Source organism: Bombus impatiens, unplaced genomic scaffold (genome assembly GCF_000188095.3).
Source record: "Bombus impatiens unplaced genomic scaffold, BIMP_2.2 scf_0481, whole genome shotgun sequence".
Classification (NCBI taxonomy): Eukaryota; Metazoa; Arthropoda; class Insecta; order Hymenoptera; family Apidae; genus Bombus; species Bombus impatiens.
This window is the reverse complement of record NT_176900.1, coordinates 153,575-178,667: the sequence shown is the minus strand read 5'-3', so window position 1 is coordinate 178,667 and position 25,093 is coordinate 153,575. Positions and strand designations below refer to the sequence as shown.

The window sequence follows — 25,093 nt, the reverse complement described above, 5'->3', positions numbered from 1 at the left end:
CAATAGAAAAGAAAGAAGAAGTAGAAGTAAAACCAATAGAAAAGAAGGAAGAAGTGAAACCAGTAGAGAAGGAAGAGGAAGTAAAACCAATGGAAAAGAAAGAAGAAGTAAAACCAATGGAAAAGAAGGAAGAAGTTAAACCAGTAGAAAAGGAAGAAGAAGTAAAACCAATAGAAAAGAAAGAAGAAGTAAAACCATTGGAAAAGAAGGAAGAAGTGAAACCAGTAGAGAAGGAAGAAGAAGTGAAACCAATGGAAAAGAAGGAAGAAGTAAAACCAGTAGAAAAGGAGGAAGAAGTGAAAGCAGTAGAGAAGGAAGAAGAAATGAAACCAATAGAAAAGAAAGAAGAAGTAAAGCCAATGGAAAAGAAGGAAGAAGTTAAACCAGTAGAAAAGGAAGAAGAAGTAAAACCAATAGAGAAGAAAGAAGAAGTAAAACCAATGGAAAAGAAGGAAGATGTTAAACCAGTAGAGAAGAAAGAAGAAGTGAAACCAATGGAAAAGAAGGAAGAAGTGAAACCAGTAGAAAAGGAAGAAGAAGTAAAACCAATAGAAAAGAAGGAAGAAGTGAAACCAGTAGAGAAGGAAGAAGAAGTAAAACCAATAGAAAAGAAGGAAGAAGTGAAACCAGTAGAGAAGGAAGAGGAAGTAAAACCAATAGAAAAGAAGGAAGAAGTGAAACCAGTAGAGAAGGAAGAGGAAGTAAAACCAATAGAAAAGAAGGAAGAAGTGAAACCAGTAGAGAAGGAAGAGGAAGTAAAACCAATAGAAAAGAAGGAAGAAGTGAAACCAGTAGAGAAGGAAGAGGAAGTAAAACCAATAGAAAAGAAGGAAGAAGTGAAACCAGTAGAGAAGGAAGAGGAAGTAAAACCAATAGAAAAGAAGGAAGAAGTGAAACCAGTAGAGAAGGAAGAGGAAGTAAAACCAATAGAAAAGAAGGAAGAAGTGAAACCAGTAGAGAAGGAAGAGGAAGTAAAACCAATAGAAAAGAAGGAAGAAGTGAAACCAGTAGAGAAGGAAGAGGAAGTAAAACCAATAGAAAAGAAGGAAGAAGTGAAACCAGTAGAGAAGGAAGAGGAAGTAAAACCAATAGAAAAGAAGGAAGAAGTGAAACCAGTAGAGAAGGAAGAGGAAGTAAAACCAATAGAAAAGAAGGAAGAAGTGAAACCAGTAGAGAAGGAAGAGGAAGTGAAACCAGTGGAAAAGAAAGAAGAAGTGAAACCAGTAGAGAAGGAAGAAGAAATAAAACCAGTAGAAAAGAAAGAAGAAGTAAAACCAATAGAAAAGAAGGAAGAAGTGAAACCAGTAGAGAAGGAAGAGGAAGTAAAACCAATGGAAAAGAAAGAAGAAGTAAAACCAATGGAAAAGGAGGAAGAAGCGAAACCAGTAGAAAAGGAAGAAGAAATGAAACCAGTGGAAAAGAAAGAAGAAGTAAAACCAATGGAAAAGAAAGAAGAGGTGAAACCAGTAGAAAAGGAAGAAGAAGCGAAAGCAGTGGAAAAGAAAGAAGAAGTAAAACCAATGGAAAAGAAAGAAGAGGCGAAACCAGTAGAAAAGGAAGAAGAAGCGAAACCAGTGGAAAAGAAAGAAGAAGTGAAGCCAATAGAAAAGAAGGAAGAGGTGAAACCAGTAGAAAAGAAAGAAGAAGTGAAACCAGTGGAAAAGAAAGAAGAAGTAAAACCAGTGGAAAAGAAAGAAGAAGTGAAACCAATAGAAACGAAAGAAGAAGAGAGACCAGTGGAAAAGGCGACTGAACCAAAGTCACCTGTTCAAAAGGAAATCATCGATGAAATCAAGCCTACTGAAATTTCATTAACAAAAGACGAGAAGCGAGAAGACAAATTGGAGACAGTCATCGACGTTTCCAAGAAAATTCCGGAATCGGAAGTTGTTGATCGCGTACCGAAGGAAGAACTTGTTGAAAAGAAACCGGAAATACTTGAAGTGGAGCGTAAGAAGAGTATTCAGGAATTAGTTAAAAAAGATGAGGAAGTATCCCCCAAAGTAGAAAAGATCGAAGATGACAAGAAAATATCTCTCAAAGTAGAGAAGATCGAAGACGACAAGAAAGTGGAGATGGTTGCGCCTGAAGATTTAGCTAAAAAAGATGAGAAAATATCTCCTAAAGCAGAAAAGATCGAAGATGTTACGAAAATTGAGAAAGTTGCTCTTGAAGATGTAGCTAAAAAAGATGCGGAAGTATCTCCCAAGCTGGAAAAGATCGAAGATGAAAAGAAAATGGAGAAAGTTTCTCCTGACGACTTAGCTAAGAAAGACGAAGAAGTATCTCCCAAAGTAGAAAAGATCGAAGATGACAAGAAAATTGAGAAAGTGACTCTAGAAGACTTAGCTAAAAAGGATGAGAAAATATCTCCCAAAGTAGAAAAGATCGAAGACGACAAGAAAGTGGAGATGGTTGGGCCTGAAGATTTAGCCAAAAAAGATGAGAAAATATCTCCCAAAGCAGAAAAGATCGAAGATGTCACGAAAATTGAGAAAGTTGCTCCTGAAGACTTAACTAAGAAAGACGAAGAAGTATCTCCCAAAATAGAAAAGATCGAAGATGACAAGAAAATGGAGAAAGTTGTTCCTGAAGACTTGGCTAAGAAAGACGAAGAAATATCTCCTAAAGTAGAAAAGATTGAAGATGACAAGAAAATGGAGAAGGTTGCTCCTGAAGATTTAGCTCAAAAGGATGAGAAAGTATCTCCCAAAGTAGAAAAGGTCGAAGGTGACAAGAAGATTGAGAAAGTTGTTCTTGAAGACTTATCGTTGACTCGAAAAGAAGAGCCACTCAAAGAGATACCAGTTGCAGTTAAAGAAGAAAAGAAACCTGAGAAATCGCCTGAAGATGATGCTGCAGCTGTTCGAAGGATGTTAGTTACAGCAAGCAGCGAAGATGGCGGACAAGAAATTGAAATTTCCCCAACTGGTACTATCGCGCTCCAAAAAACTGTTACACCTGATGATTCTCTTAAAGATGCATCTGTCAAATCAACATCCGATAAAGATTCTTTGCTTCTAGATAAGGACTCCCTGCACTCAGAAATCAGTTCTCCAGAAAAAGACAGCATTTCTGATAAGTCACCATCAATCAAAGATGTCGGAAAGGTAACTCCTGAAGACAGCTTGGATAAGTCACCGATTGACACTCGTGACTCACGTGATCTCGAAGACAGCTTAGAGAAGGCGGTACCTACTAAACCGAAAGAAGCGGACAGTAGCACTTCTCCATCTCTGATAGAATCAGAAATTCCAAAGTCTCCCAGTTTGCAACAACAAACAGAAATTTTGGAGGATATGGCTAAAACCGTTCGTGAAAAAGTCGAAAAGAAAGAATTAGAAACTAGGAAGATTGAAACAATCGAATCATCTGTTGATACAGCTACTAAAGTAGTGGACACCGTTGCTGAGAAAAAAGAATTAGATGGAAAAATGATTAAAGAAGCTTTAGAGAAACCGACGCTGATTCAAGAGAAAGTTGAAGTCGATGAAATTCGCAAGAAAAGTCTCGACATCGTTGCATCGAAATCACCGGAGTCGCTTCGATCGGAAGATGTTTCTCCGGCGGAAACTATTTTTGCAAAATCACCGGAAGAATCGGCGAAGACTTCTGATATGAGAGATATAGAACCTCTAAAGTCAACCTTCGAAACGATAGTTCCAGAAAGAAAGATTGGAATGCCGGAAGGTTTGAAAACAGAAGTAATTAAAGAAGTTGCTCAAGTTGATAGAAAAATTGAGATGCCTGTAAGTGATGAAAAAGGAGACAAGAAAGAACGCGCCGGTATTTCACCTAAGAAAAGTCCTGAAGAGAGTCCTGAAGAGAGTCCTGAAAAGAGTCCTGAAAAGAGTCCAGAACTAAAAGAGAAACCACTTGATTTCGAACCTACCAAAGCAGAAAAGATACAACCAATCACAGACCTTAAGCCAGCAATTATCACTGACCAGGACAAGTTAGGAAAGAAAGAAGCAGACAAAAAATCTCCTTCTCCGGCACCGAGCGATAAAGGGGATTTGCAGGAGGTAAGCGAGGATAAAATGGTAGAAAAGACGATTGTCTATTTGACAAAGTTGGAAAAATCTGAGATCACTACCGCAGAAGCAGAAAAGAAGATAGAAGAACAAGTAGATGTTTCTAAACGTCAGGCTGAAGAATCCAAGAAAACAAAAACACCAGAGGAACCTAGAACTCCAACTACAAGTCCTGTTCTTGAACAACCTTCGAAAGCAGACATCGCAGAAATTCCCAGTGAAAAACCGATAGAATCAAAGGCACCTTTTGATGTATCAAAGCGACCCAGTATTCCTACTGAACCGCATGAGTGGAAAGAGATTGATGTAAAGGAAATAGACAAGGCTAGGGCGTTAAGTATAACGGGTGCTACCGAAGAACGTGAGGTTATTACAGATCGTTTGAAATCACCGATTAGTCCTGCAGAGAAGCCAGATTTAAAGGCTATTGATAAAAAATCACTTTCTCGTTATTCGGATTTAGAGGATGCAGAGGCAGAAGATGAGAAGTCTGCATCTTCCAGTATAACAAGTGTCTCAGGAGAATCTAAGGATGCATCAGATGCGTCAAAGTCGTCCAGTATTGTTGACGAGGTATGCGATATAAAGGATATTGCGGCAAGAGATATTGAGAAGTCAATATCTCCTAGTGTCGCTAGCGTCACAAGTCTCTTGACTGAACAAAAGGAACCGGTGGATAAATCAAAGACACCTAGTATTGCTGGAGAGATTCCGGACTTAAAAGAAGTTGAAACAAAAGATATGGAGAAATCTAGGTCCCCCAGTATATCGAGTGTCTCGACTGAAGCAAAGGACGTGTCAGATAAGTCGAAATCTTCTAGTATCGCTGGCGAGACACCCGACTTAAAAGAGGTTGATGCTAAAGAAATAGAGAAATCCAGATCTCCCAGTGTAACGAGTGTCCTATCCGAAGCAAAAGACGTATCGGATAAGTCGAAATCTCCCAGTATCGCTGGCGAGACACCTGACTTAAAGGATCTTGAAGCTAAAGAAATTGAAAAATCTAGGTCTCCCAGTGTAACAAGCGTCCCAGCTGAAGTAAAAGACGTGTCGGATAAGTCGAAATCTCCTAGTATCGCTGGCGAGACACCTGACTTAAAAGAGATTGAAGCTAAAGAAATAGAGAAATCCAGATCTCCCAGTGTAACGAGTGTCCTATCCGAAGCAAAAGACGTATCGGATAAGTCGAAATCTCCCAGTATCGCTGGCGAGACACCTGACTTAAAGGATCTTGAAGCTAAAGAAATTGAAAAATCTAGGTCTCCTAGTGTAATAAGCGTCCCATCCGAAGCAAAAGACGTGCCGGATAAGTCGAAATCTCCTAGTATCGCAGGCGAGACACTTGACTTAAAGGATCTTGAAGCTAAAGAAATAGAGAAGTCCAGATCTCCCAGTGTAACGAGTATCATATCCGAAGGAAAGGGCGTATCGGATAAGTCGAAATCTCCTAGTATCGCTGGCGAGACACCTGACTTAAAAGACATTGAAGTTAAGGAAATAGAGAAGTCTAGGTCTCCCAGTGTAACGAGTGTCCCATCCGAAGCAAAGGACGTACCGGATAAGTCAAAATCTCCTAGTATCGCAGGCGAGACACTTGACTTAAAGGACATTGAAGCTAAAGAAATAGAGAAGTCTAGGTCTCCCAGTGTAACGAGTGTCCCATCTGAAGCAAAAGACGTGCCGGATAAGTCGAAATCTCCTAGTATCGCTGGCGAGACACCTGACTTAAAGGATCTTGAAGCTAAAGAAATTGAAAAATCTAGGTCTCCTAGTGTAATAAGCGTCCCAGCTGAGGCAAAAGATGTATCGGATAAGTCGAAGTCTCCTAGTATCGCTGGTGAAACGCCTGATCTGAAGGACGTTGAAGCGAAAGGTGCTGAGAAATCTAGATCTCCGAGTATACCAAGTGCTCCAATAGAAACTAAAGATATATCAGATAAATCAAAGACACCAAGCATCGTCAGTGATACGCTGGATCTAAAAGAACTGGAAACAAAAGATATTGAGAAATCCAGATCTCCTAGTGTGACAAGTATTTCAACGGAACTGAAAGATAAGTCAAAGACTCCTAGCATTACTGCCGAAACACCAGATTTAAAGGATATCGAGAAGTCTAGGTCTCCTAGCGTAACAAGTATTTCAGCGGAGTTTAAAGAAGTATCAGATAAGTCAAAGACTCCCAGCGTTGTTGGCGAAGAACCTGACTTAAAGGATGTTGACAAATCTAGGTCTCCTAGGCCTAGCGTAACTAGTGTCCTTACTGAGCCAAAAGAACCAGCTGATAAATCCAAGACACCAAGCATTGCGGGAGATATTGCCGATCTGAAGGAAGTCGATGAAAAAGATTTTGACAAATCCAGATCTGCCAGCGTAGCAAGTATTGCAGTTGAACCGAAGGAACTTTCGGATAAGTCAAAGTCACCTAGTATTGTTAGTGAGACTCTTGACTTGAAGGAGATTGACGAAAGAGATATTGAGAAATCTAGGTCTCCTAGTGTGATAAGCGTACCTACTGAGCGGAAAGAAACACCGGATAAATCCAAGTCACCCAGCATTGCTGGTGAGATTCCAGAATTAAAAGACGTTTGCGTAAAAGATGCTGAGAAGTCTAGGTCTCCTAGTGTAACAAGCATTTCAGCCGAGCTGAGAGAATCAACTGATAAGTCAAAGTCACCTAGCATTGCTGGCGAGAAACCCGATCTAGATGAAATTGATGCAAAAAGTGCTGACAAATCCAGGTCTCCTAGTGTTGCATCTGTTGTAACTGAAACAAAGGAAACATCCGATAAATCAAAATCGCCTAGTATTGCTGGGGAGGTCCCCGATTTGAAAGATGTTGAAGCAAAAGATATTGAGAAATCTCGATCTCCTAGCATTACAAGTGTTCCAACTGAAGCGAAAGACGCATCAGATAAATCAAAGTCTCCTAGTATCGCTGGCGAAATACCCGATGTAAAGGACGCCGATATAAAAGATACACAAAAATCTAGATCTCCAAGTATATCAATCGCATCAACGGAATCGAAAGAAGCCACGGATAAATCAAAGTCACCCAGCATTGCTGGAGAAGTACCTGACTTAAAGGATATTGAGAAATCTAGATCTCCCAGTATAACTAGTATTCCGGCTGAAGCAAAGGACGTTTTGGATAAGTCAAAGACGCCTAGCATTGCTGGTGAAATTCCCGAATTAAAGGATGTTGAGAAATCTAGATCTCCCAGTATACCAGGTATTCCTATGGAATCGAAGGACGTATCAGATAAGTCAAAATCTCCCAGCGTTGCTGGAGAAGTTCAAGACTTAAAGGATGTTGCAAAATCTAGATCTCCCAGTATACCAAGTGTTTCCGCTGAATCGAAAGAAGTATCAGATAAGTCAAAATCTCCCAGTGTTGCTGGTGAAGTACCCGACATAAAGGATGTTGAGAAATCTAGATCTCCAAGTATACCAAGCATTCCTGTGGAATCAAAGGACGTATCAGATAAGTCAAAATCTCCCAGTGTCGCTGGTGAAGTTCCCGATTTGAAGGATGTTGAGAAATCTAGAACTCCTAGTATACCAAGCATTCCTGTGGAATCAAAGGACGTATCAGATAAGTCAAAATCTCCCAGTGTCGCTGGTGAAGTTCCCGATTTGAAGGATGTTGAGAAATCTAGATCTCCCAGTATAGCAAGCATTCCTGTGGAATCAAAGGACGTGTCAGATAAATCAAAATCTCCCAGTGTTGCTGGTGAAGTACCCGACTTAAAGGATGTTGAGAAATCCAGATCTCCCAGTATACCAAGCATTCCTGTGGAATCGAAAGACGTATCAGATAAATCAAAATCTCCCAGTGTTGCTGGTGAAGTACCCGACTTAAAGGATGTTGAGAAATCCAGATCTCCCAGTATACCAAGCATTCCTGTGGAATCTAAGGACGTATCAGATAAGTCAAAATCTCCCAGTGTCGCTGGCGAAGTTCCCGATTTGAAGGATGTTGAGAAGTCCAGATCTCCCAGTATACCAAGTATTCCTGTGGAATCCAAGGACTTAAAAGATAAGTCAAAATCTCCCAGTGTCGCTGGCGAAGTTCCCGATTTGAAGGATGTTGAGAAATCTAGATCTCCCAGTATAGCAAGCATTCCTGTGGAATCAAAGGACGTGTCAGATAAATCAAAATCTCCCAGTGTTGCTGGTGAAGTTCCTGATCTGAGAGATATGGAGAAATCTAGATCTCCTAGCGTAACAAGCGTTTCAGCGGAACTAAAAGAAACAGTAGATAAATCGAAATCGCCCAGTATTGCTGGCGAAGCTATTGATTTGAAGGATGTCGAGGCTAAAGAAATTGGGAAATCTAGGTCTCCCAGTGTGATTAGCGTCACAGACGAATCGAAGGATAAATCCAGGTCTCCCAGCATTGTTGCCGAGGCTCTCGATTTGAAGGATGTTCCCACGAAGGATGCTGATAAGTCTAGGTCACCTAGTGTTCCGTTGGAATATAAAGATATATCAGAAAAATCAAAGACTCCCAGCGTTGCTGACGAAACAAGTGATTTAAAGGATGTTGACGCTAAAGTTGCTGATAAATCTAGGTCACCTAGCGTAACAAGTGCCCCAGCGGAAGCAAAGGATTTAACGGATAAATCAAAATCCCCTAGCGTTGCTAGTGATATATTGGATCTGAAAGATGTTGCAGATTCTGTGGACAAATCTAAATCACCAAGTGTAACAGATATTTCAGTGGGATTGAAAGATGTATCAGATAAGTCAAAGTCGCCCAGCATTGCTGGTGAATCACCTGACCTAAAGGAGGTTGAAACGAAATCTATTGACAAACCTATATCTCCAACTATACCAAGTGCTCCAAAGGAAGCTAAGGATGTATCGGATAAATCAAAGTCACCCAGTATCGCTGGCGAGGCACCTGATGTGAAAGAAGTTGAATTGGAAGATATCGTGAAATCTAGATCTCCGAGTGTACCAAGCGTTTCAGTGGAATCTAAGGATGTAGCGGGTAAATCCGATGTATCCAAGTCGCCCAGTATCGCTGGCGACACGCTTGATTTCAAGGATATTGACGTAAAAGACAAATCCAGATCTCCTAGTGTAACAAGTGTATTAGGCGAACCAAAGGAAGCAGCGGACAAATCCAAGTCTCCGAGTGTCGCTGGAGAAGTTCCCGATATACAGGATGTTGAAGCAAAAGATACTGAGAAATCCAGATCTCCAAGTATACCAAGTGCAACGTTGGACTCGAGAGATGTATCGGACAAGTCGAAGTCCCCAAGCATCGCCGGCGACGTTTCCGATGTAAAGGAAGTCGAAGCTAAAGACATTGGAAAGTCCAGATCGCCCAGTGTAACAAGTGTCCTGTCAGAACCTAAGGATAAATCAAAGACTCCTAGCATTGCTAGCGAGACACCTGATTTGAAGGAAGTTGGTATAAAAGAAATTGAGAAATCCAGATCTCCCAGTGTAGCGAGTGTTCCAGGAGAAGCTAAAGATTTGTCCGACAAATCAAAGTCTCCCAGCATCGCTGATTTAGACGAAGGCGATAAAAGAAGAGAAATCGATAGTAAAAAGCTAGATGTCGAAGAGAAACAGATTGATATTCGGAAATCAGTCGAAAAGGATGGGGCATTAAAGACGCCAGTTAAACTGGAAGATTTTACGAAGATAAGCGTTTCTACTACAGAGGTAACTAAAGATAAGTCGCTATTCGTCGATGATAGCTATAAAGTATTGCCTGAAAGTGTTGAAATGGACCAAACGCAGGTCGATCGAGAAAGTATGATGAAAATAACGCCTGAGAAAGAAGCAAATATTAAAAAGTATATTTTAGAAGAATATATAAATAAGGGAAGGAAGATCACGATGATCGTAATAGAAGAAATAATTAGAACTTATTCAGTCTCAGAGTTGATAGTAATGACTATCATAGAGACAATTATTACGACGAGGAAACTCAACAGAGATTCAGTTTTAGATATACCCGAGCAAAAGATGGAGAAGTCGGATCATTCGATAAGTTCTAGCGTAAGTTCCGAACTGATTGCTTCTGATAAATCTACTCAAGATAGCCCTGTACGTTCTGAGCCACATATCGACGAAGAAATTTCGATCTCGGAAGAGAAGAGAATCGAAATTGAGAAACTTCTCGAAGAAGACTACGTTAAGCAAGGAAAGAAGATCACCGAAGAAATTCTAGAAGACATTATCGTTCGATCGTCTTTACCTCGATACATTATTCTAGAAATAACGGAGGAATTAATTCTGAAGAGAAAACTTACTCGAGAATCCGTGATCGACGTGGAGGTGTACTATCACGACGACGAGCCAGATGACAGCTACGGCAAGGATGGCTACCGTTATGAAAAATCACTGGAGCTCAGATACGAACCCGACCACGGAGAAGGGAAAATGTCTTACGATTACAAAACGGTGGAATATTCGGGACAACGCGAAGGCCACATGGAAACGTCGATGACGGATTATTCGACAAGTTACGAGAGCCAATTCCACAAAGCATTCGTCGGCGGAGTAACCGAGATACGTACGACTCATATAACGACGTTATCAGGAAAATCAACGCCAGACGTAACTCGTGACGGAACTCCTGATTCGATATCCGAGCCTACAGCTTCCACCGTAGAGAAAGTAGAAGACAAATCTGCCGGTAAACCAATCGACCATATTTCGCCTGATAAAGATGTAGTTTCTACGAGTATCGGCACCTCCACCACTATCACCACTACGGTAACCCAGAAATCATCCGTTACGCACACCGTAGAAGCGAAACCTCAGATAGTTACTGTACTGAAAGAAAGTAAAATCGGCGAAGTAGACGCGCAAGTGACGGGTAAAACGGAAGTAATCAGAAAAGTAATCGAATCGGACGTAGACGCGAGCGAATCCGTACCCTCGGCCAGGCTCGAGTTCGAGGAATTGGAAAAACGAATTATCAAAGGTAAAGAAGAGATGGAAGGAGAGCCAACCGAAGAAGAAAAGGAAGTTTCGCCAGATGGCAAGGTGATCGTGGTTAAAAGAATCGTGACACGGGAAGTGTCGGATCAAGAAGAACCCGAAACGATTCGTAAGGTGATAAAACGGGAGATCATCGAGCAGGATGATCCGCTGGTGATTACGAAAGTCATAAAGCGCGAGATTATCGTTCCCGAGGGTGAGATGGGCGACACGGACGATCTCGAAACGATAAAAGAAATCGTGAGCAAAGAAACTGTCCCATCGACCGTCGAAACTGTGAGAACAGAAACGAAGAAAATCGTGATTACAGGAGGCGAGAAGCTGAGCGAAGAGAGTCTGACATCGGACATTCTGTCGGGTATGCACGTCGACGTTAAAAAAGGAACGACAACTATCATAGAAACGGGTGGTGAGATATCGGAGAAGGACATCAGAGAGGCTATCGAAAAAATGACGACCGAAGCTAGTAAGCAGAGTGAATTTTTAAGCGACGAAGGTACCATAATCAAAGAAACTACTATTAGAACTACGAAGACCGAAGAGTCTACGGAAAGGAAGAAAGAAGAGAAGAAAGTCGAAGGAGCAGAAGGAAAATCTGAAGCGAAATTTGAAAAGGAAGAAACGAAGCATACGCCGATGGATAAACGTTCGATGCCTCCTCAAGTACGCGATATCGCTTCCGACGTTTCTTCTCTGTCAGGAAGAACTACACCGGACCGAAGATCCGAAGGTAGGTCTTTGACTGGAACTCCGGAAGGATTCAGATCGGGAGAGGTGATCAGAACGATCATCACCACGACTAAGACAGTGTCCGACGACGGTGAGATAGTGACGACGACCCGAGAAGTCACGGAAACCACAAACGAAAAAGGAGAGACGGTGATATTGGCGGAGAAAGTGGACGTGAAGGTAGACGAATATTTACCTAGCAAGGATATGACGGAATCTTTGGGTCCCGATAGCTCCCTTCTACGTTCCTTGCAGGAAAAAGAGAAAGAGAGAACATCCAGCGACTTTATGAGCAGCGCGATGAGCAGCAGCATTTATGGCGAGCTACCGTCTGAAAAAGATACAACAAGTGGCAGCACGCAGAAGATCGGCGAATCTTCCACTCTGACAGATCAAGGTGATTACACGTTCAAACGTTTCATGGTGGAGAAAGAGTATGCCGGAGATTACAAGGAGAAATCCGATCCGAAGAAATATATCGACGAGGCTGGACTCGACTTTGAGAAAGCTCTGTCGATGGAACAAAAGGAAACTAAAGAAACCGAACCACAGGGTAAAACTATCTCAGCGAGATACACGAACGGTAGCGTTCGTCGAGAAGCGTCAGATTCTGATGGTAAGTCGGACGATCGCAAAGAGGAGGATCCGAAGTCTGACACGAAGAAAGATCCGTTAGATGGTTGGGGAACTCCGTTGGGACTTCCTTCTCCCATTCCACCGCATAAGTTTAACCTCAGAAACACGAATTCCGACAACAATATGAGACTAAATTTCGACGCTATTAACGACTGGGGTGAGCCATTGAGATTACCTTCGCCAGCTCCTGTGACCAATGAAATTTCTAACAAGGGTACACCCGGAACACCGAAAAAAGAGAAGAAACAAGCGAGAAAGGTTCTATCGGAGAATTTGAAGAACAAGAAACGCTCCGAGAGTCCGGGCAAGAACGAGAAGAAGCTGAAGGATTCGAAGAATAAAGTACAACCCGTCTACGTGGATCTTACTTATGTACCTCATCATGGAAACTCCTATTACACATCGTTGGAATTCTTCAAGAGAGTTCGCGCGAGATATTACGTGTTCAGCGGTACCGAACCAAGTCGCGAGGTCTATGACGCTTTGTTGGAAGCTAAGAGGACTTGGGAAGACAAAGATCTCGGTAGGTCGACGTCAGTTTTCATTCGGACACATTTATGCCGATCGGTATTGGCACTCGTTTATTCCAAAACTCTAATAATTTTTCAATCTTATTTTCAAGTCTTAATTCTCATCGAGAAACTATATCCTTACGTAGCGCTTAATTTGCTGATCCTAGCACGATTCGCATTATGATCTTTGCTTTTCAGAGGTAACTATGATCCCAACTTACGACACCGACACCCTGGGCTATTGGGTAGCCGACAACGAAGAAGCTCTGGCTGCGAATCACATTGACCTTTCACCTTCAGCATCCCGATGTACGATTAACCTGCAGGACCACGAGACTAGTTGCAGTGCCTATAGACTTGAATTCTAGGGATTGGCAGCCTGCTCAGCCGTAATAGTTGAGTTCTGAGCGGTGTTCAGAGAGTGTACTTGATCGCTTTATTTCTGGACTTGCCGTTTCGCGAATTCCTTACCGTGCCTACTAGCGGTTCATAAAACTTTAGAAAAATCTTAAGGAGAGGCTACATCGAACGACTTGGACGTGGTCGTTCTACGATCCGAATATTTCGTGCCTAATCCCGTATAAATCATAAATACGCAGTTGTTCCTTGTTTTTAAATGCACAGGTTTATTGGATCAACAACTATATTACCACGACCACCGATAACAACATATAGCAGCAACAATAACGACGACAAAAACAATCACGACGAAAACAACAAAAATAACAACACAACAACAACGATAACGACAACAGCGATGAGGACGATAACGTTAACGATGCTCCTTTCTTGCTCTCTCTATCTGTTTTCTTTGCTTCCTTCACCTATGATACTTAGATCGAGAATACGATAAAAAGAATGCAATTTTCTCCTGAACACTCGGCCGTGTACGATCTTTGCTGGTACGTGCAAAATTTCGATACGAAGCTGCGAAACGATCGCGTTAGAAGCTGTTGCGACAAACGAACCTGGCCTGTTCTCAGTTTTTTTGGACGCTTACACTCACAAAGTTTAAAGAACGCGTCCTTTGCCTCCATTATCTTTTTATATACACACCTATTACTCGACACTGTTATCGCTTTGAAAGCATCGCTAAAAAAGCCGTAGAAAGATGGAGACACGTAGAAACAACGCAACGCAGCCTAGCAATAACACGGACAAGACGTACAAAGGTAAATAGGACGAAACAACGCGTACACATAACGGGCAGATATCGAGGCATCGACCACGTCGATGAAGAAGAAAAAAGGATTCTTTGTACATCTTTTACGGTCTTAAGTTCTCGACAAAAACGAATTCGAGTTGGAACATCCAAGGACGTTTCTTCGTCGAACTAACGATCGATCTCCTCGTCGTGAATGTCTACTCGTGTACAGAGATAAACGACTATATACGTCAATCGGGAAGTACCGCGGTGAGACGATCCGAGTCGTGAAACAAAGCGTTTCCAAAGATTCCTAAAGAATAGAAGATATTCGCGCGGTCGCAATCGGATCGAAGCGAACAACAGGAAAAGCGATATAGGAAAACGATCGTCCATATCGTCGATGTTCCATTCCAAATGCCACTTAGGCCCGTTACCTTATAGCGGAGGTAGGTGAATAAAGATAAAGCAAAATCTAAAAAAGGATTCCCTTCTCGATAACGAAGAAAGTAGAATATCAGAAGCAAAACTGAGACGGCGATAAAGTAAAAAATCGTACAACATCCATCCAATGGACAAAGTCCACGTTCGATAATCGTATCGGAGTGAACAGCTCTGTTTTTCGACGTTTCGCCCGAGTTTTCGGCCACCTTAAGAACAGAGTTGCTCGTTCCTGTAATATAAATCCGTTTATAGATATTTTTTAGAGACGAGAGTATTTCATTTGCCACGTAACAAAATACCACTTTCTAGAGCGCGCACCGTTTATGAAATTAGACCAAACGATAATCGCGGTGTCGTATCGACGTTGAGAACTGTACAAGGGGTCTACGAATTCCATCGACTCGTTTCCATTCTCTCCTCGTTGTATCTCGCGAAAGAAACGCAACGATTCTGACGATGTTTGCTTTCCAAGGGAATTTCGATGCTCCGCGCGTCCCTATTCCTTTTACGCGTGTCGAACCGAACACCGTAAAAGAAAGCGTTCCAGAAAGTTGACAAACCGTTTAGTTCATTTTGTACTTATTTCAATCAGATCGACGAAATACGACAAAACTGCACTCGTGCGGGATGACGATGGCGTGACAATTGCCCGACACATGGTAACGATGACTATACGCGAAACGATTACAACGGTAATCGTAACGACAATGACGAAAACACGCATTAGTCACGATAACGATTCGATCATGACGATGATCGGTGGTGACAACGATGTGGACAACGCGAACGTAAACGAGAACGGTGACGATTACCGGTTATCGACGATAACGATGGTGATGATGGTGACGATGGTGACGACAATAACGACTACAACGGTGACAATAACGACGAGACGACGACAAATATAGTAACGATGATGGCAATGATGATGATAATCCTTGTAAGAACGATTAGAAATCCGAAAGTATAAGGACGATGATATCTTCCACGTGGATGAAATAAAATTCTGCTTAACGTGAGTAACGTAAAGCGAACGTGTTTTCAAGAATTTGAAATACGCGTGTGATCGAGGTAATTTTCATAGAACAAACGTAGCCTTGTAGATTATGAGAACGCATGCTCGTTATGTTCTTAATCGTTTCGTGATAAATGATATATAAGGAAAAATTTATTTTGTGAACGCATATATATATATATATATGTATACGTGAAAATAACAGATAAGTATGGTTCGTTGAAAGAACGAAAGCGATCTCATCGACCTATTAACAAAATTACCATCGCATTCGATTTCGTGCAAGTTGACAGTTTCAAGTTACGGATAATTGTATTTACTCGGATCGACCACGGAGAATTTGAGAAGAAAATTTCGATGGAAATGTCTCGAATAACGAAAGACCGAAGGCATAAAAACTGAGCATAGCGAAAGGCCTATAATATCGATCGGTTTTCACACCCGTTGTACGAAAACGATCGTCTTACGAATGTTACCAGGTTCGTGAAAGGAAAAAGGCAGAGTTAAGAAGAGAAACGTACGTTCTGCCGATTGTGATTGTCTTACGATAACTCAAGGTCCAATAAATGCTCTAGTTAGTGTGTAAGTTTTTTACTGCTCGTTTAACGCAGTTTGCTCGTCAACGATCGCTTATTTGCTCCTCCGTGTGTATATTTCATCTACTTATTTACGCATTTACTTTTCCATCTTTTACATCTTTGTAATTTAGGTTTATACGTAAGATCTTTGGACGAGAGGTTTAAAGAAGTTTGGTCTAAACGAAAATACGTTTGCTACGTATTATCTTCGATATAATTATTACTATCATCATCATCATCGTTATTACTACTACTGCCGCTGCTACTATGCTCGTTATTACCATTGTCATTGCTATTATTTATTATTATTTATTATTCCTCCTAATATTATCGCTGTTCGTACTATCGCTATTGTCATTGTTATTCTAACAAAATCGTTATGATTATCGCCATCATCATTATGATTATCATAATCATCGCGTTACTATTATGTATTATCAATGACCATTATCGTATCGTTACAGTCATCATCTCTATTATTGTCACTGTTATTATTGTTATTGTTGTTGTTGTTGTTGCATTGTTACGTTTACCATCGTCATTGGCATGGTCGTATCGTCATTGTCACCATCGTCATCGTGGACGAGAATTTTGTCGCTTGCGACGAGAGAAAGAAAGAAGGAACAGACGAATGAAACCGAAGAAAACGTAAATGCGCGATAGCGATAAAACCATGTGTGTACCTATGTATTTATGTATTATTTATTGACAAACTAACGACGACCAGCTATTTAGGTAGGATATTAAAATTATGAAATTGAATATGTAACGAGAACGATCGAAACGAGTAAACAAACACAGTTATATTAACATTGGTAAAACGAAGCGAATGGTTAGGTATGCGCTCGTCCTCGACGAGCTAACGAAGATGAAAGAGAATTTTAATTAAAAAGAAACGAGGATGAATATAAAAGTTAAGAACGAGCTTTCATTAAGACAGTTTAGATTAAATATAAAGAAGAACAAAAAGGTATATATATAAATATATATATATATATGAACACACACAAACACAGACACAGACACAGACACATACGTACAAACCGTGCGTATGCACATACATAATACATGCATACGACGCAAGAAATATACATATAATATATGAATGGAAAGTCAGAGACAAAATAAAAAAACTAGAAAGAAATCTAATTCCGGGAGGAAAAAGAATATGCAAAGGATTAAGAAGTGCGAACCTCGACACCTGTACGAACCCCTAAATCGCGATGCTTAACGGGTGTGAGAACGGTGATACGGTTTTATTTGAATATCAACTTAAAAAGAGCGTCGTATGAAGTGTGTTTCATACGCCCTTAACACGTATCCGACACTCGAGCGTATCGGGGTAAGGGCTCACGTTCGAATTTTGGCATGCGTTTTTAAAGAGATTTTGCTGGATCAAAAAGAGTACATTGTACGAAGCAACGTCGAATCAGCGATCAAACGAGACGAATGCGAAAAGGGACAAAATGTTGAAAAGACAGAAAAAAAGAGAAAAAAAAATGAAAAAGAAAAGTAAAGCAATCGGTCTACCGAGACATGATAAATCAAGAGTTTGTTTACTCCACGCGAAATATCGGATACGCTAATGTTCTAGTCAGAAGAAAATCTCGTTTCCTAATATTAAAAAAATCATCTAGTCATTCTTCTTCACAGTCGATTTTCTGCCGTTACGAGACTGCGCCGCAGATGTAAGACGAAGTACAGTTTTTCACAATTGTATTTATTATACAAATCGCGGTTCTCACCCCTTGAAGCGCATCAGCGCGTCGTGTTTTTCGAATAACGAATTAAACAAAAAAAAAAACTTACTGTGGAGTGTTCATGGTGCTATAATTACTATTATTATTATGATTATGGTTATGATTATGATTATTATGATTATGATTATTATTATTACTATAGAAATAACAATGTTATGCTATATGACAAAAAATGATAATATAATAAATATACATTATACCTTAGCAATACTCTTTCCTTGTACTCTCGTGTTTTTCATTTACTTAAAAACTTTTTGTTTTTAATTTGGAGAGATATTTATTTTCGATAAAGTACCTATATTCCCTCTTCATCCTTTACCGGAAATGTTTGTCGCTTTTATTACGAAATATTGATTTCTGCCGAAAATAAAGAACAAAATATTTTCATTTTGCAATGTTATTATTGACGACGTTATATAGTTTACAATATTCTTATCGATGAAGATGATCATGTTGTGTGTACATAGAATGTAATTTTCAAGTATTTAGAGATTTTCCATCAAGGATTTGGCTCTTCTTAGTTCTAGAAAAAACGGAAAAACAAACGAACGAGTTAAATGCGAACAATACCAATCTTTCGTTTGTCAAATTCTAATCTTCACCTGTCAGTAGAACGTGAACGTCCTTTTTTGATATATTAATAACGGAATCTTCTACGTTTCCGTCCAGCTTCTTCAATTTGAGAGACACCGTGGAGAATGGCGTGGAATTGTCGCAGGATAGAACTTCGATCGACGATAATCTGCTGACTGCAAAACCATATTACCAATCCAATTAGAATTCGCGTCAATCACGCGGCTAATCCAAAAGACGTTTAATTACCTCTTAAAGACTGCGAAGAAAGTGCAGCCGTAATTTGAGGACAATGATCCGTATGTAGTCTGGCAATCGCAGCACTGTGTTCGCGAGGCAGTCCCAGCTGTTGTAACTCACTGCTTAGATCGGCAGCGGAAACGCCATATCGGGCGGACGATGTGAAAATTAATTCGAGAGCTGCCACCATAGCCTTTGCGTCGTTTAATTCTTCGCGAAGGGTAAGAAATAGGAAAGGAGGATAAAGAAAAATTGTTACGCACATTGATCACACATACGAATAAAATGAATAAAGAGAGAGAAACGAATTTTTGTGTATGAAACGAGAAAACAATACACTTGTACTTACTGTTTGATGCAATAAAATTGATTTCCACTTACCAACCTTAGCGTCTTGAGTAATTTTTCTGACCTTCTCCTCCTTAAAAAGAAAAAGTATTCCGAAATTGATATTACTCTTCTAAAAATAACAACGATAGCGACAGAGACAGAACAAATAGTATAACGTAAAACTCTTTTTCGCTTAGATTTCAGTATCTAAGATCTACTCTATCGTTTTTTCTTTCCTTTTTAACAACATAACGCGTTATCCTATTTTTCTCTGCCCGACTAAAATTTTCTGCAGGATATTTATTCCTAATCTTTATTCTTTGTTAAAACCAATCTTTATCTCTTATACGGGCACGAGTAAATCCGACAAGCTCGCAAAATTATTATTTTGAAATATAGATCATCAAGAATTAATACTCACATCGAGATCTCTCTCCGTAAGATACTTTGCAACCGTTTGGCCCAGTATTTTGATTTTGATTGATGTCTGCGACAAAATAATTAAACAAACTTTCAAGGATCGTGGCGTACTCGATCGAGAAGCGAAAACTGTCTGTGATATTGAAACGAAATTGTACCATACGTGACAACGTGTTGATCTCAGCCAGCAACCAATCGGGGCAATCCCCATCGCCTAAAAATCTGAATTTCTACGAACAAACGAGAGAAATAAAATGCACGTTGTTTCTATCGATCTTCTGCCTAGAATTTTGCGTAGTTACCACGCGTAATTGCACCCACTTCAAAAATAAACTATATCGCCAAATGTATTATATTACCGTATAACTTATAATAGATAAGCAGATTATCTCACCATGGTTTATCGATTTCTTCTGAAATATCGGATGTATCGGTTCTTGATCTGAAAAGAACACCCATAAATGTTTAAATCGATCGATAAAACGAAAGAACACATACTTGACGTGAAATCAAATGAACTGGCCAGTCGTACGAAACGACGCAGTGGACGAATTCTTACGATTTTACGACTATCAATATCTACGATCTACGACTCGCAAAAAGAAAAAGAAAAATTAGGGAAGATCGTCGTTTAGGCCAGAGAATCAAAATTTTGTTTGAACTCGATCGGTTTAAAGGGGCAAAAGTTAGAAGATATGCCGACGAAAGGGATTACATCAAACGTAAGTAAGTTGATACGCGCTCTTGGTTACCTCCTACTTGATTCGGTTACACAACGTACTATCACATTAAACACGAGTGCATGTTCTTTCTCGCATCATAACGTTTTTATGGTTATAAGTAAGTACTTACGCGTCTTTCATGACGCAGAAAGAAACAGCGTACTTATATTCAATCCCTTTCCAGTTTACATTGTAAATATCTGTTTCATTGAACGTATTGCAAACTATATTGCACGTTATCGATATTTTTGTTTGTACGACGTAGTTTGATTATAGTTTGTTGATTTTCTGACTTCTTTCTTACCATTTAACGACTAAAAAAAGAACAAAGTACTTTCACATGGAATAGCTAAAGAGGGAAACATCCTGACAGATTCGACGACACATACACGATGTATTTTATAAGAAGCGTATAATATTAGTTTAATTTAATCTTAACTTAATTAAACCTCCATCTGCATACCGTTTTCGAATCAGCAAATTTCCATTCTTTCGATATTTTTGTTTGAACGTTGCTTCGCTAATAAAATTTAGCGTTACGTTGCGAATCGAGTGACATTCTAGAAGCTTGGAAGAGCTTTTATCCAAGAATTTTTGGAGATTTGTTAAGACACAAAGGTATAAACAAAGCCGAATGGTCTTAAACGACTCGGTATAGGAACAAAGTCGGTAAAAATAAAGTTGCAGTCGGAAGATTAATATTAAAAATTGTAGGGACAATGTGCATCGTCTTTAAGTATATAAATGATCGAGTCGGCGTTGAAAATGTTAAAATACGAAATAACATTTTCTGTTATGACAAGCGTGACCAGCGTGAAACGCATTTCCCTTGATGACAGGAATTTTTCGACGAAAGAACAAGAACACGGAAGAAACTTATAACCTAAAGTCATCAGGATGTTTGCGTTTCGTGGCAGGGTAAATTCCCCATACAATTCTCCTAATCTCTCGACCGCAACGAGGTCGCCCGTAGGATTCGCGAACGAGTACCATAAATACGGCAGAAACGGTCATTTCGAGTCCATTCTTCGCGTTCGACTCGTCGTGCAACGACGAAACAGTGTTCGTGGTCGGTTGTTACAACAGGTAGGTCCACATCTCGCATTAACTGTTACGTTACCGATCATAATTGTTCGAACGAGATCGATATTTCGAAATAGACAGAATATCTTTAAATAATTTTTGAAATCCAATTGTTGCAAGGCATCAGGGACGAAAGTTTAGCGCGACGTATTGTTAAAATTTAAAAATACATAACCTTAAAACACTGTAAGTGCCAAGAAGCAAGATGTTCAGAAGGAGAAGAATCCTTATGTATCAATGCAGTTGAAATTGGTGAAAAAGACAAGTGTATTTGTAGAAAACTCTGTACGTGTCACCTTTTGTAGTTGTATTATATTATATTATTACGTTATGTTGTTTTGTTTTATAGTTAGTTCCATTCGTCTAATTTCTCTCTGTGGAAACGCCATCTTCTAGCATTATTAATAAATATTTAGAAAGCGAAATTGCACTCAAATTCTATACCGCGATATTTCCATTGGTATATAGAACATTTTTCAATAAAAAGTCGAAGTTTTTCAATTTTGGCACTTACGATGTTTCCTACGAGCGCTCCTCGGTTATAAATAGTTACTATGTATACAGGGTGTTTTCGAAATCGTAGTACAACAGGAAAGGGGGTCGAAAATATCGCCTGATATAAAAGTAAGTCGAAAATATGGACTATAATTTTTTCATACGGAGTTTCGTCTTCGAGAATGTAATATTTTGTATATTTTGTAGGAATGACGAGATCCCTCCTTACGCTAGCGCTCTTATCAGCGGTGGCATGCAATATCGATGCGACGAAGATAAAGGACACTTCTATGGTAAATGTGCACGAACTTGTCGCATCGTAAGAGTTAAATATTCTGATTATGCAAAGCTATGCGTTACTAATTATGAATTACTCTGCTAAATTAATTCTTATCCTTTTTTTTTCCATCGATGTATTATTATTACTTTCGTCACATTTTAATGAGTAAACTCTTAAAAGGTTACACCAACTCCTTATTGATTACGACAAGAAAAAGAGGGAAAAGAGAAAAGAAAAACACTTGTACGTACGAAGAAGTACAGTTTCCTCCCTGGAGTCGCGTTTCATCTTCTACTTCTTGTTTGCTTCGTAACAATATTTATAACGAACAGTTCTTGTCCACCGTTTAAACGCCAGACCGTTCACCGCCCTCGCTGATATTTAAAAAAATCACAATTTTTAGGAAAGCATAAACGATGAAGCGACACCGACGTTCAATCTGAATGTGCGTTGTTCGGGGAAACATGGAAGACGTGGATCGTGGCAAGACGCCATTTGTTTCGAAATCGATGACCATACCTCGCGAGAGGCTACTAAATCGCTGAAACTCACACCTTTTACAGCGAACAGGTAATCGTCCAAAATACATATTTCATATAAATACGCTATCGTCCATAAGTCGTCACGTGTTTGTTAATTTTAAACATAATTTTCGATAAATGTACTATGTGTTCCGCGACCTATGGACGCTACTTCTGTACTATATGCAAATAATTACAAAGTTTATCGTGTTACAAAGATACGTGGACCCAAGTGGCAAACAATCGCAATATGATAGCTGGAATCTGGCAAAGAGAATAGGAGCCGAGCACGTAGGACGTCGTATCCTGAATCCTACCATACCAAGATCGGTAGAGTTCCGCAAACTACTGGAAAGAGACGATCGTTTCGCATCGTTTAATTCGAAGGAATGTTGCTATCATCGACAATTAGGCTTGGAAAAACAAAATCCATTCTACGTGGAGGAACCAACATGGGTCGAAATTGATAATGATCGCAAGGAGAAGCATTCGCGTCATAGCCGTTTGGAGACGATCGATCCATTTATCATTTCTCGGGGAAAGAAGTTTCACGAAAAATTAAGAAATATCGCGAGCGATTCGAAGAGAGGAGAATCGCCGATCGAGTACGAAGATCCGAACGTTATCCTGGCGGACGATCAGAAAACGATCGAGTCAACGACGGAAGATGGAAGATCGACGTATGCGAATTCGCGACTCGAAAAAAACAAAAATAACGACAACTACGACGACGGTGGTGATAACGATGAAGAAGAGGAAAATCTGAAAAGGACGGATGACAAATGTATCGACCATTTACGATCAAATAACTATGAGAATTCGTTGTTTGCCACGCGAAGGAAAAGGGCGTACGACGAGCGAAAGATATATTCGAAAAACGAGGAAAAGAGCGGGAGATTCGAAAAAGTGGAGTCAACGTTTAACAAACAGAAAGACATGCGTGGAGCGGATTTTAGAAAAATACCGGCGACGTATCGTTCGAAAGACGAAATAGTCTCACGTCCGATTTACACGCCTCGACTGACGACATTTCACATGCCGATCGAATTGGCTCGCGTTTCGAGGAACGCGATTGGCGAAAAGGGTAATTCTGTTTTATTTCACGTTCGAATGAAACGCGACTCGAACACGGCAAACAGTGCCTCCGCCGTCGTAAAGAATATTGTGGTCGAATCTACGTACCGACCAAATTGGCGGTACAGACATGTTCGTAAAACGATGCCGACTATCTTGGCTTATCTCGAAAGAGAGCGAAGGGGTAGTGTCGGTTATGACATGCTGGATAGCATACTCAGGCAACCTTACTTCATTTCCAAAGGTAAAAGAACTAATAATTGGCACGACGAAAAGATATTATCCGAACGATTAGAATCGAAAGAATTCGAATCGATGATAGATAGCTTCGTGGATAGAGGAAAGTTGAGGGAAGATTTGAAATGCGATTCGAATACATGCAAGGATCGTTTTAGCGAAAGAGAAAGGAGAACAAAGAAACTCCAAGATCACCTTCAAGAGGTAAAAACGAAGGGAATTGTTAAAGACTTATTATCCAAGTTTGATCCCTTTTATGCGTCCAGAGGTAAAAGAGTGTTGTTACCATCACTGAACGAATCATTCTGATTAAACGCTAATTGTTCTTACTTAAAGTGTTTCTCAAAAAATTAAGATCTTTTTGGCAACGAACTGGTTGGTGTTTCGCGATCGTTTCCAATTAGAGCGAAGCGAAACGCTTGTTTTACGATTGAAAATTTCAGTTTGTCTAAAAGAATGTCTTCATATGTATCGTTTAGGCTTATGAATTTGAAAGATTTCGTGTGGCGAAATGTAATTTTTCTCGTTTGAACGTTCGTAGTTGATTGTCATTCGAATAATGTTAAATTACATCAAATTGGACGTATTGTACGAATGTATATATAACATTTCACCGGAATCTTTACGTTTGCGAGCAAAGGAAACGCTAAAGCGAATACACCTACAAACAAAGAATGTTAAACGTTCCGAAGAAACGTATTGACCGAATAAATCTACCGACTGGACTTAATAGCACCGTGTTACTCGTTTAACCATAATTTTAAGCAAGTTATTTTGCTTTATCATCACAATTATACTCTTACCTAATGCTTACGTATTTTATGAAGATCATTTCACTCGCGCCTGTATACAACATCTGTATCTACTTGAATCGCTATACTTAATATTCCTAAAAACGAATGATCAGACCTTGGCCTTGTTTGTTCTTCAAAAATCGCGCGATCCGAGTAAATTTATAGAAAGAAAACCTCTGATAATAGTTCATCGTTCTTCGATTTCTACTGTACTCTGATCGAAACGGCGAGCAATTCTCTTGGTGAGATTGAAATTAAAATGATGATCAACAGGCTGTTGCTTCCGTTTGTCTTTACTCTTGCCTGTTCACCGTAAAATTTGACGTTACGCATTACCCTGAGCTGAAATTTACGACGTAATCTTTCAAAGTGCGAAGAAACGCATTTTTAACCGATACGCACATATGCTACCTCCGTCTCTTCTCGCATATTCACTTTGTCATTGTATTCGCAAAATGTCACCGTACTTTACAAAGCAAAAGACAAGCGTTTAACACCGTTGCCTCGTT

At 39.9% G+C, this 25,093-nt stretch overlaps 3 protein-coding genes and 1 long non-coding RNA gene across 4 annotated transcripts in view; 3 read left to right on the top strand and 1 right to left on the bottom strand.

Annotated features, from left to right (window-relative positions):
* LOC100746980 (microtubule-associated protein futsch) overlaps positions 1-17,545 on the top strand; it is a 34,896-nt gene extending 17,351 nt beyond the window's left edge. The window contains exons 9-13 of the mRNA XM_033321706.1: positions 453-1,223; positions 1,611-7,404; positions 7,516-8,488; positions 8,606-12,885; positions 13,073-17,545. Coding sequence (XP_033177597.1) covers positions 453-1,223; positions 1,611-7,404; positions 7,516-8,488; positions 8,606-12,885; positions 13,073-13,242 — 11,988 coding nt within the window. The 3' untranslated portion in view covers positions 13,243-17,545. The remainder of the gene's footprint in view (positions 1-452; positions 1,224-1,610; positions 7,405-7,515; positions 8,489-8,605; positions 12,886-13,072) is intronic.
* A 542-nt stretch (positions 17,546-18,087) lies between these two features.
* LOC100746859 (COMM domain-containing protein 4) overlaps positions 18,088-25,093 on the bottom strand; it is an 11,550-nt gene continuing 4,544 nt past the window's right edge. The window contains exons 2-8 of the mRNA XM_012387669.3: positions 19,773-19,820; positions 19,537-19,608; positions 19,380-19,445; positions 19,010-19,049; positions 18,638-18,838; positions 18,418-18,564; positions 18,088-18,338 (exon numbers count right to left, since the gene is read on the bottom strand). Coding sequence (XP_012243092.1) covers positions 18,301-18,338; positions 18,418-18,564; positions 18,638-18,838; positions 19,010-19,049; positions 19,380-19,445; positions 19,537-19,608; positions 19,773-19,775 — 567 coding nt within the window. The 5' untranslated portion in view covers positions 19,776-19,820 and the 3' untranslated portion in view covers positions 18,088-18,300. The remainder of the gene's footprint in view (positions 18,339-18,417; positions 18,565-18,637; positions 18,839-19,009; positions 19,050-19,379; positions 19,446-19,536; positions 19,609-19,772; positions 19,821-25,093) is intronic.
* On the top strand, positions 20,967-24,743 carry LOC112213118. Its single transcript, XM_024368832.2, has 5 exons — positions 20,967-21,186; positions 21,748-21,807; positions 21,886-21,971; positions 22,362-22,528; positions 22,698-24,743. The coding sequence occupies exons 3-5, from the start codon at positions 21,888-21,890 to the stop codon at positions 24,097-24,099; spliced, it is 1,653 nt and encodes a 550-aa protein (XP_024224600.1). The 5' UTR covers positions 20,967-21,186; positions 21,748-21,807; positions 21,886-21,887; the 3' UTR covers positions 24,100-24,743.
* The window catches only part of LOC117151854, a 6,357-nt gene continuing 6,021 nt past the window's right edge, over positions 24,758-25,093 (top strand). The window contains exon 1 of the long non-coding RNA XR_004461997.1: positions 24,758-24,769. This is a non-coding gene — a long non-coding RNA (uncharacterized LOC117151854). The remainder of the gene's footprint in view (positions 24,770-25,093) is intronic.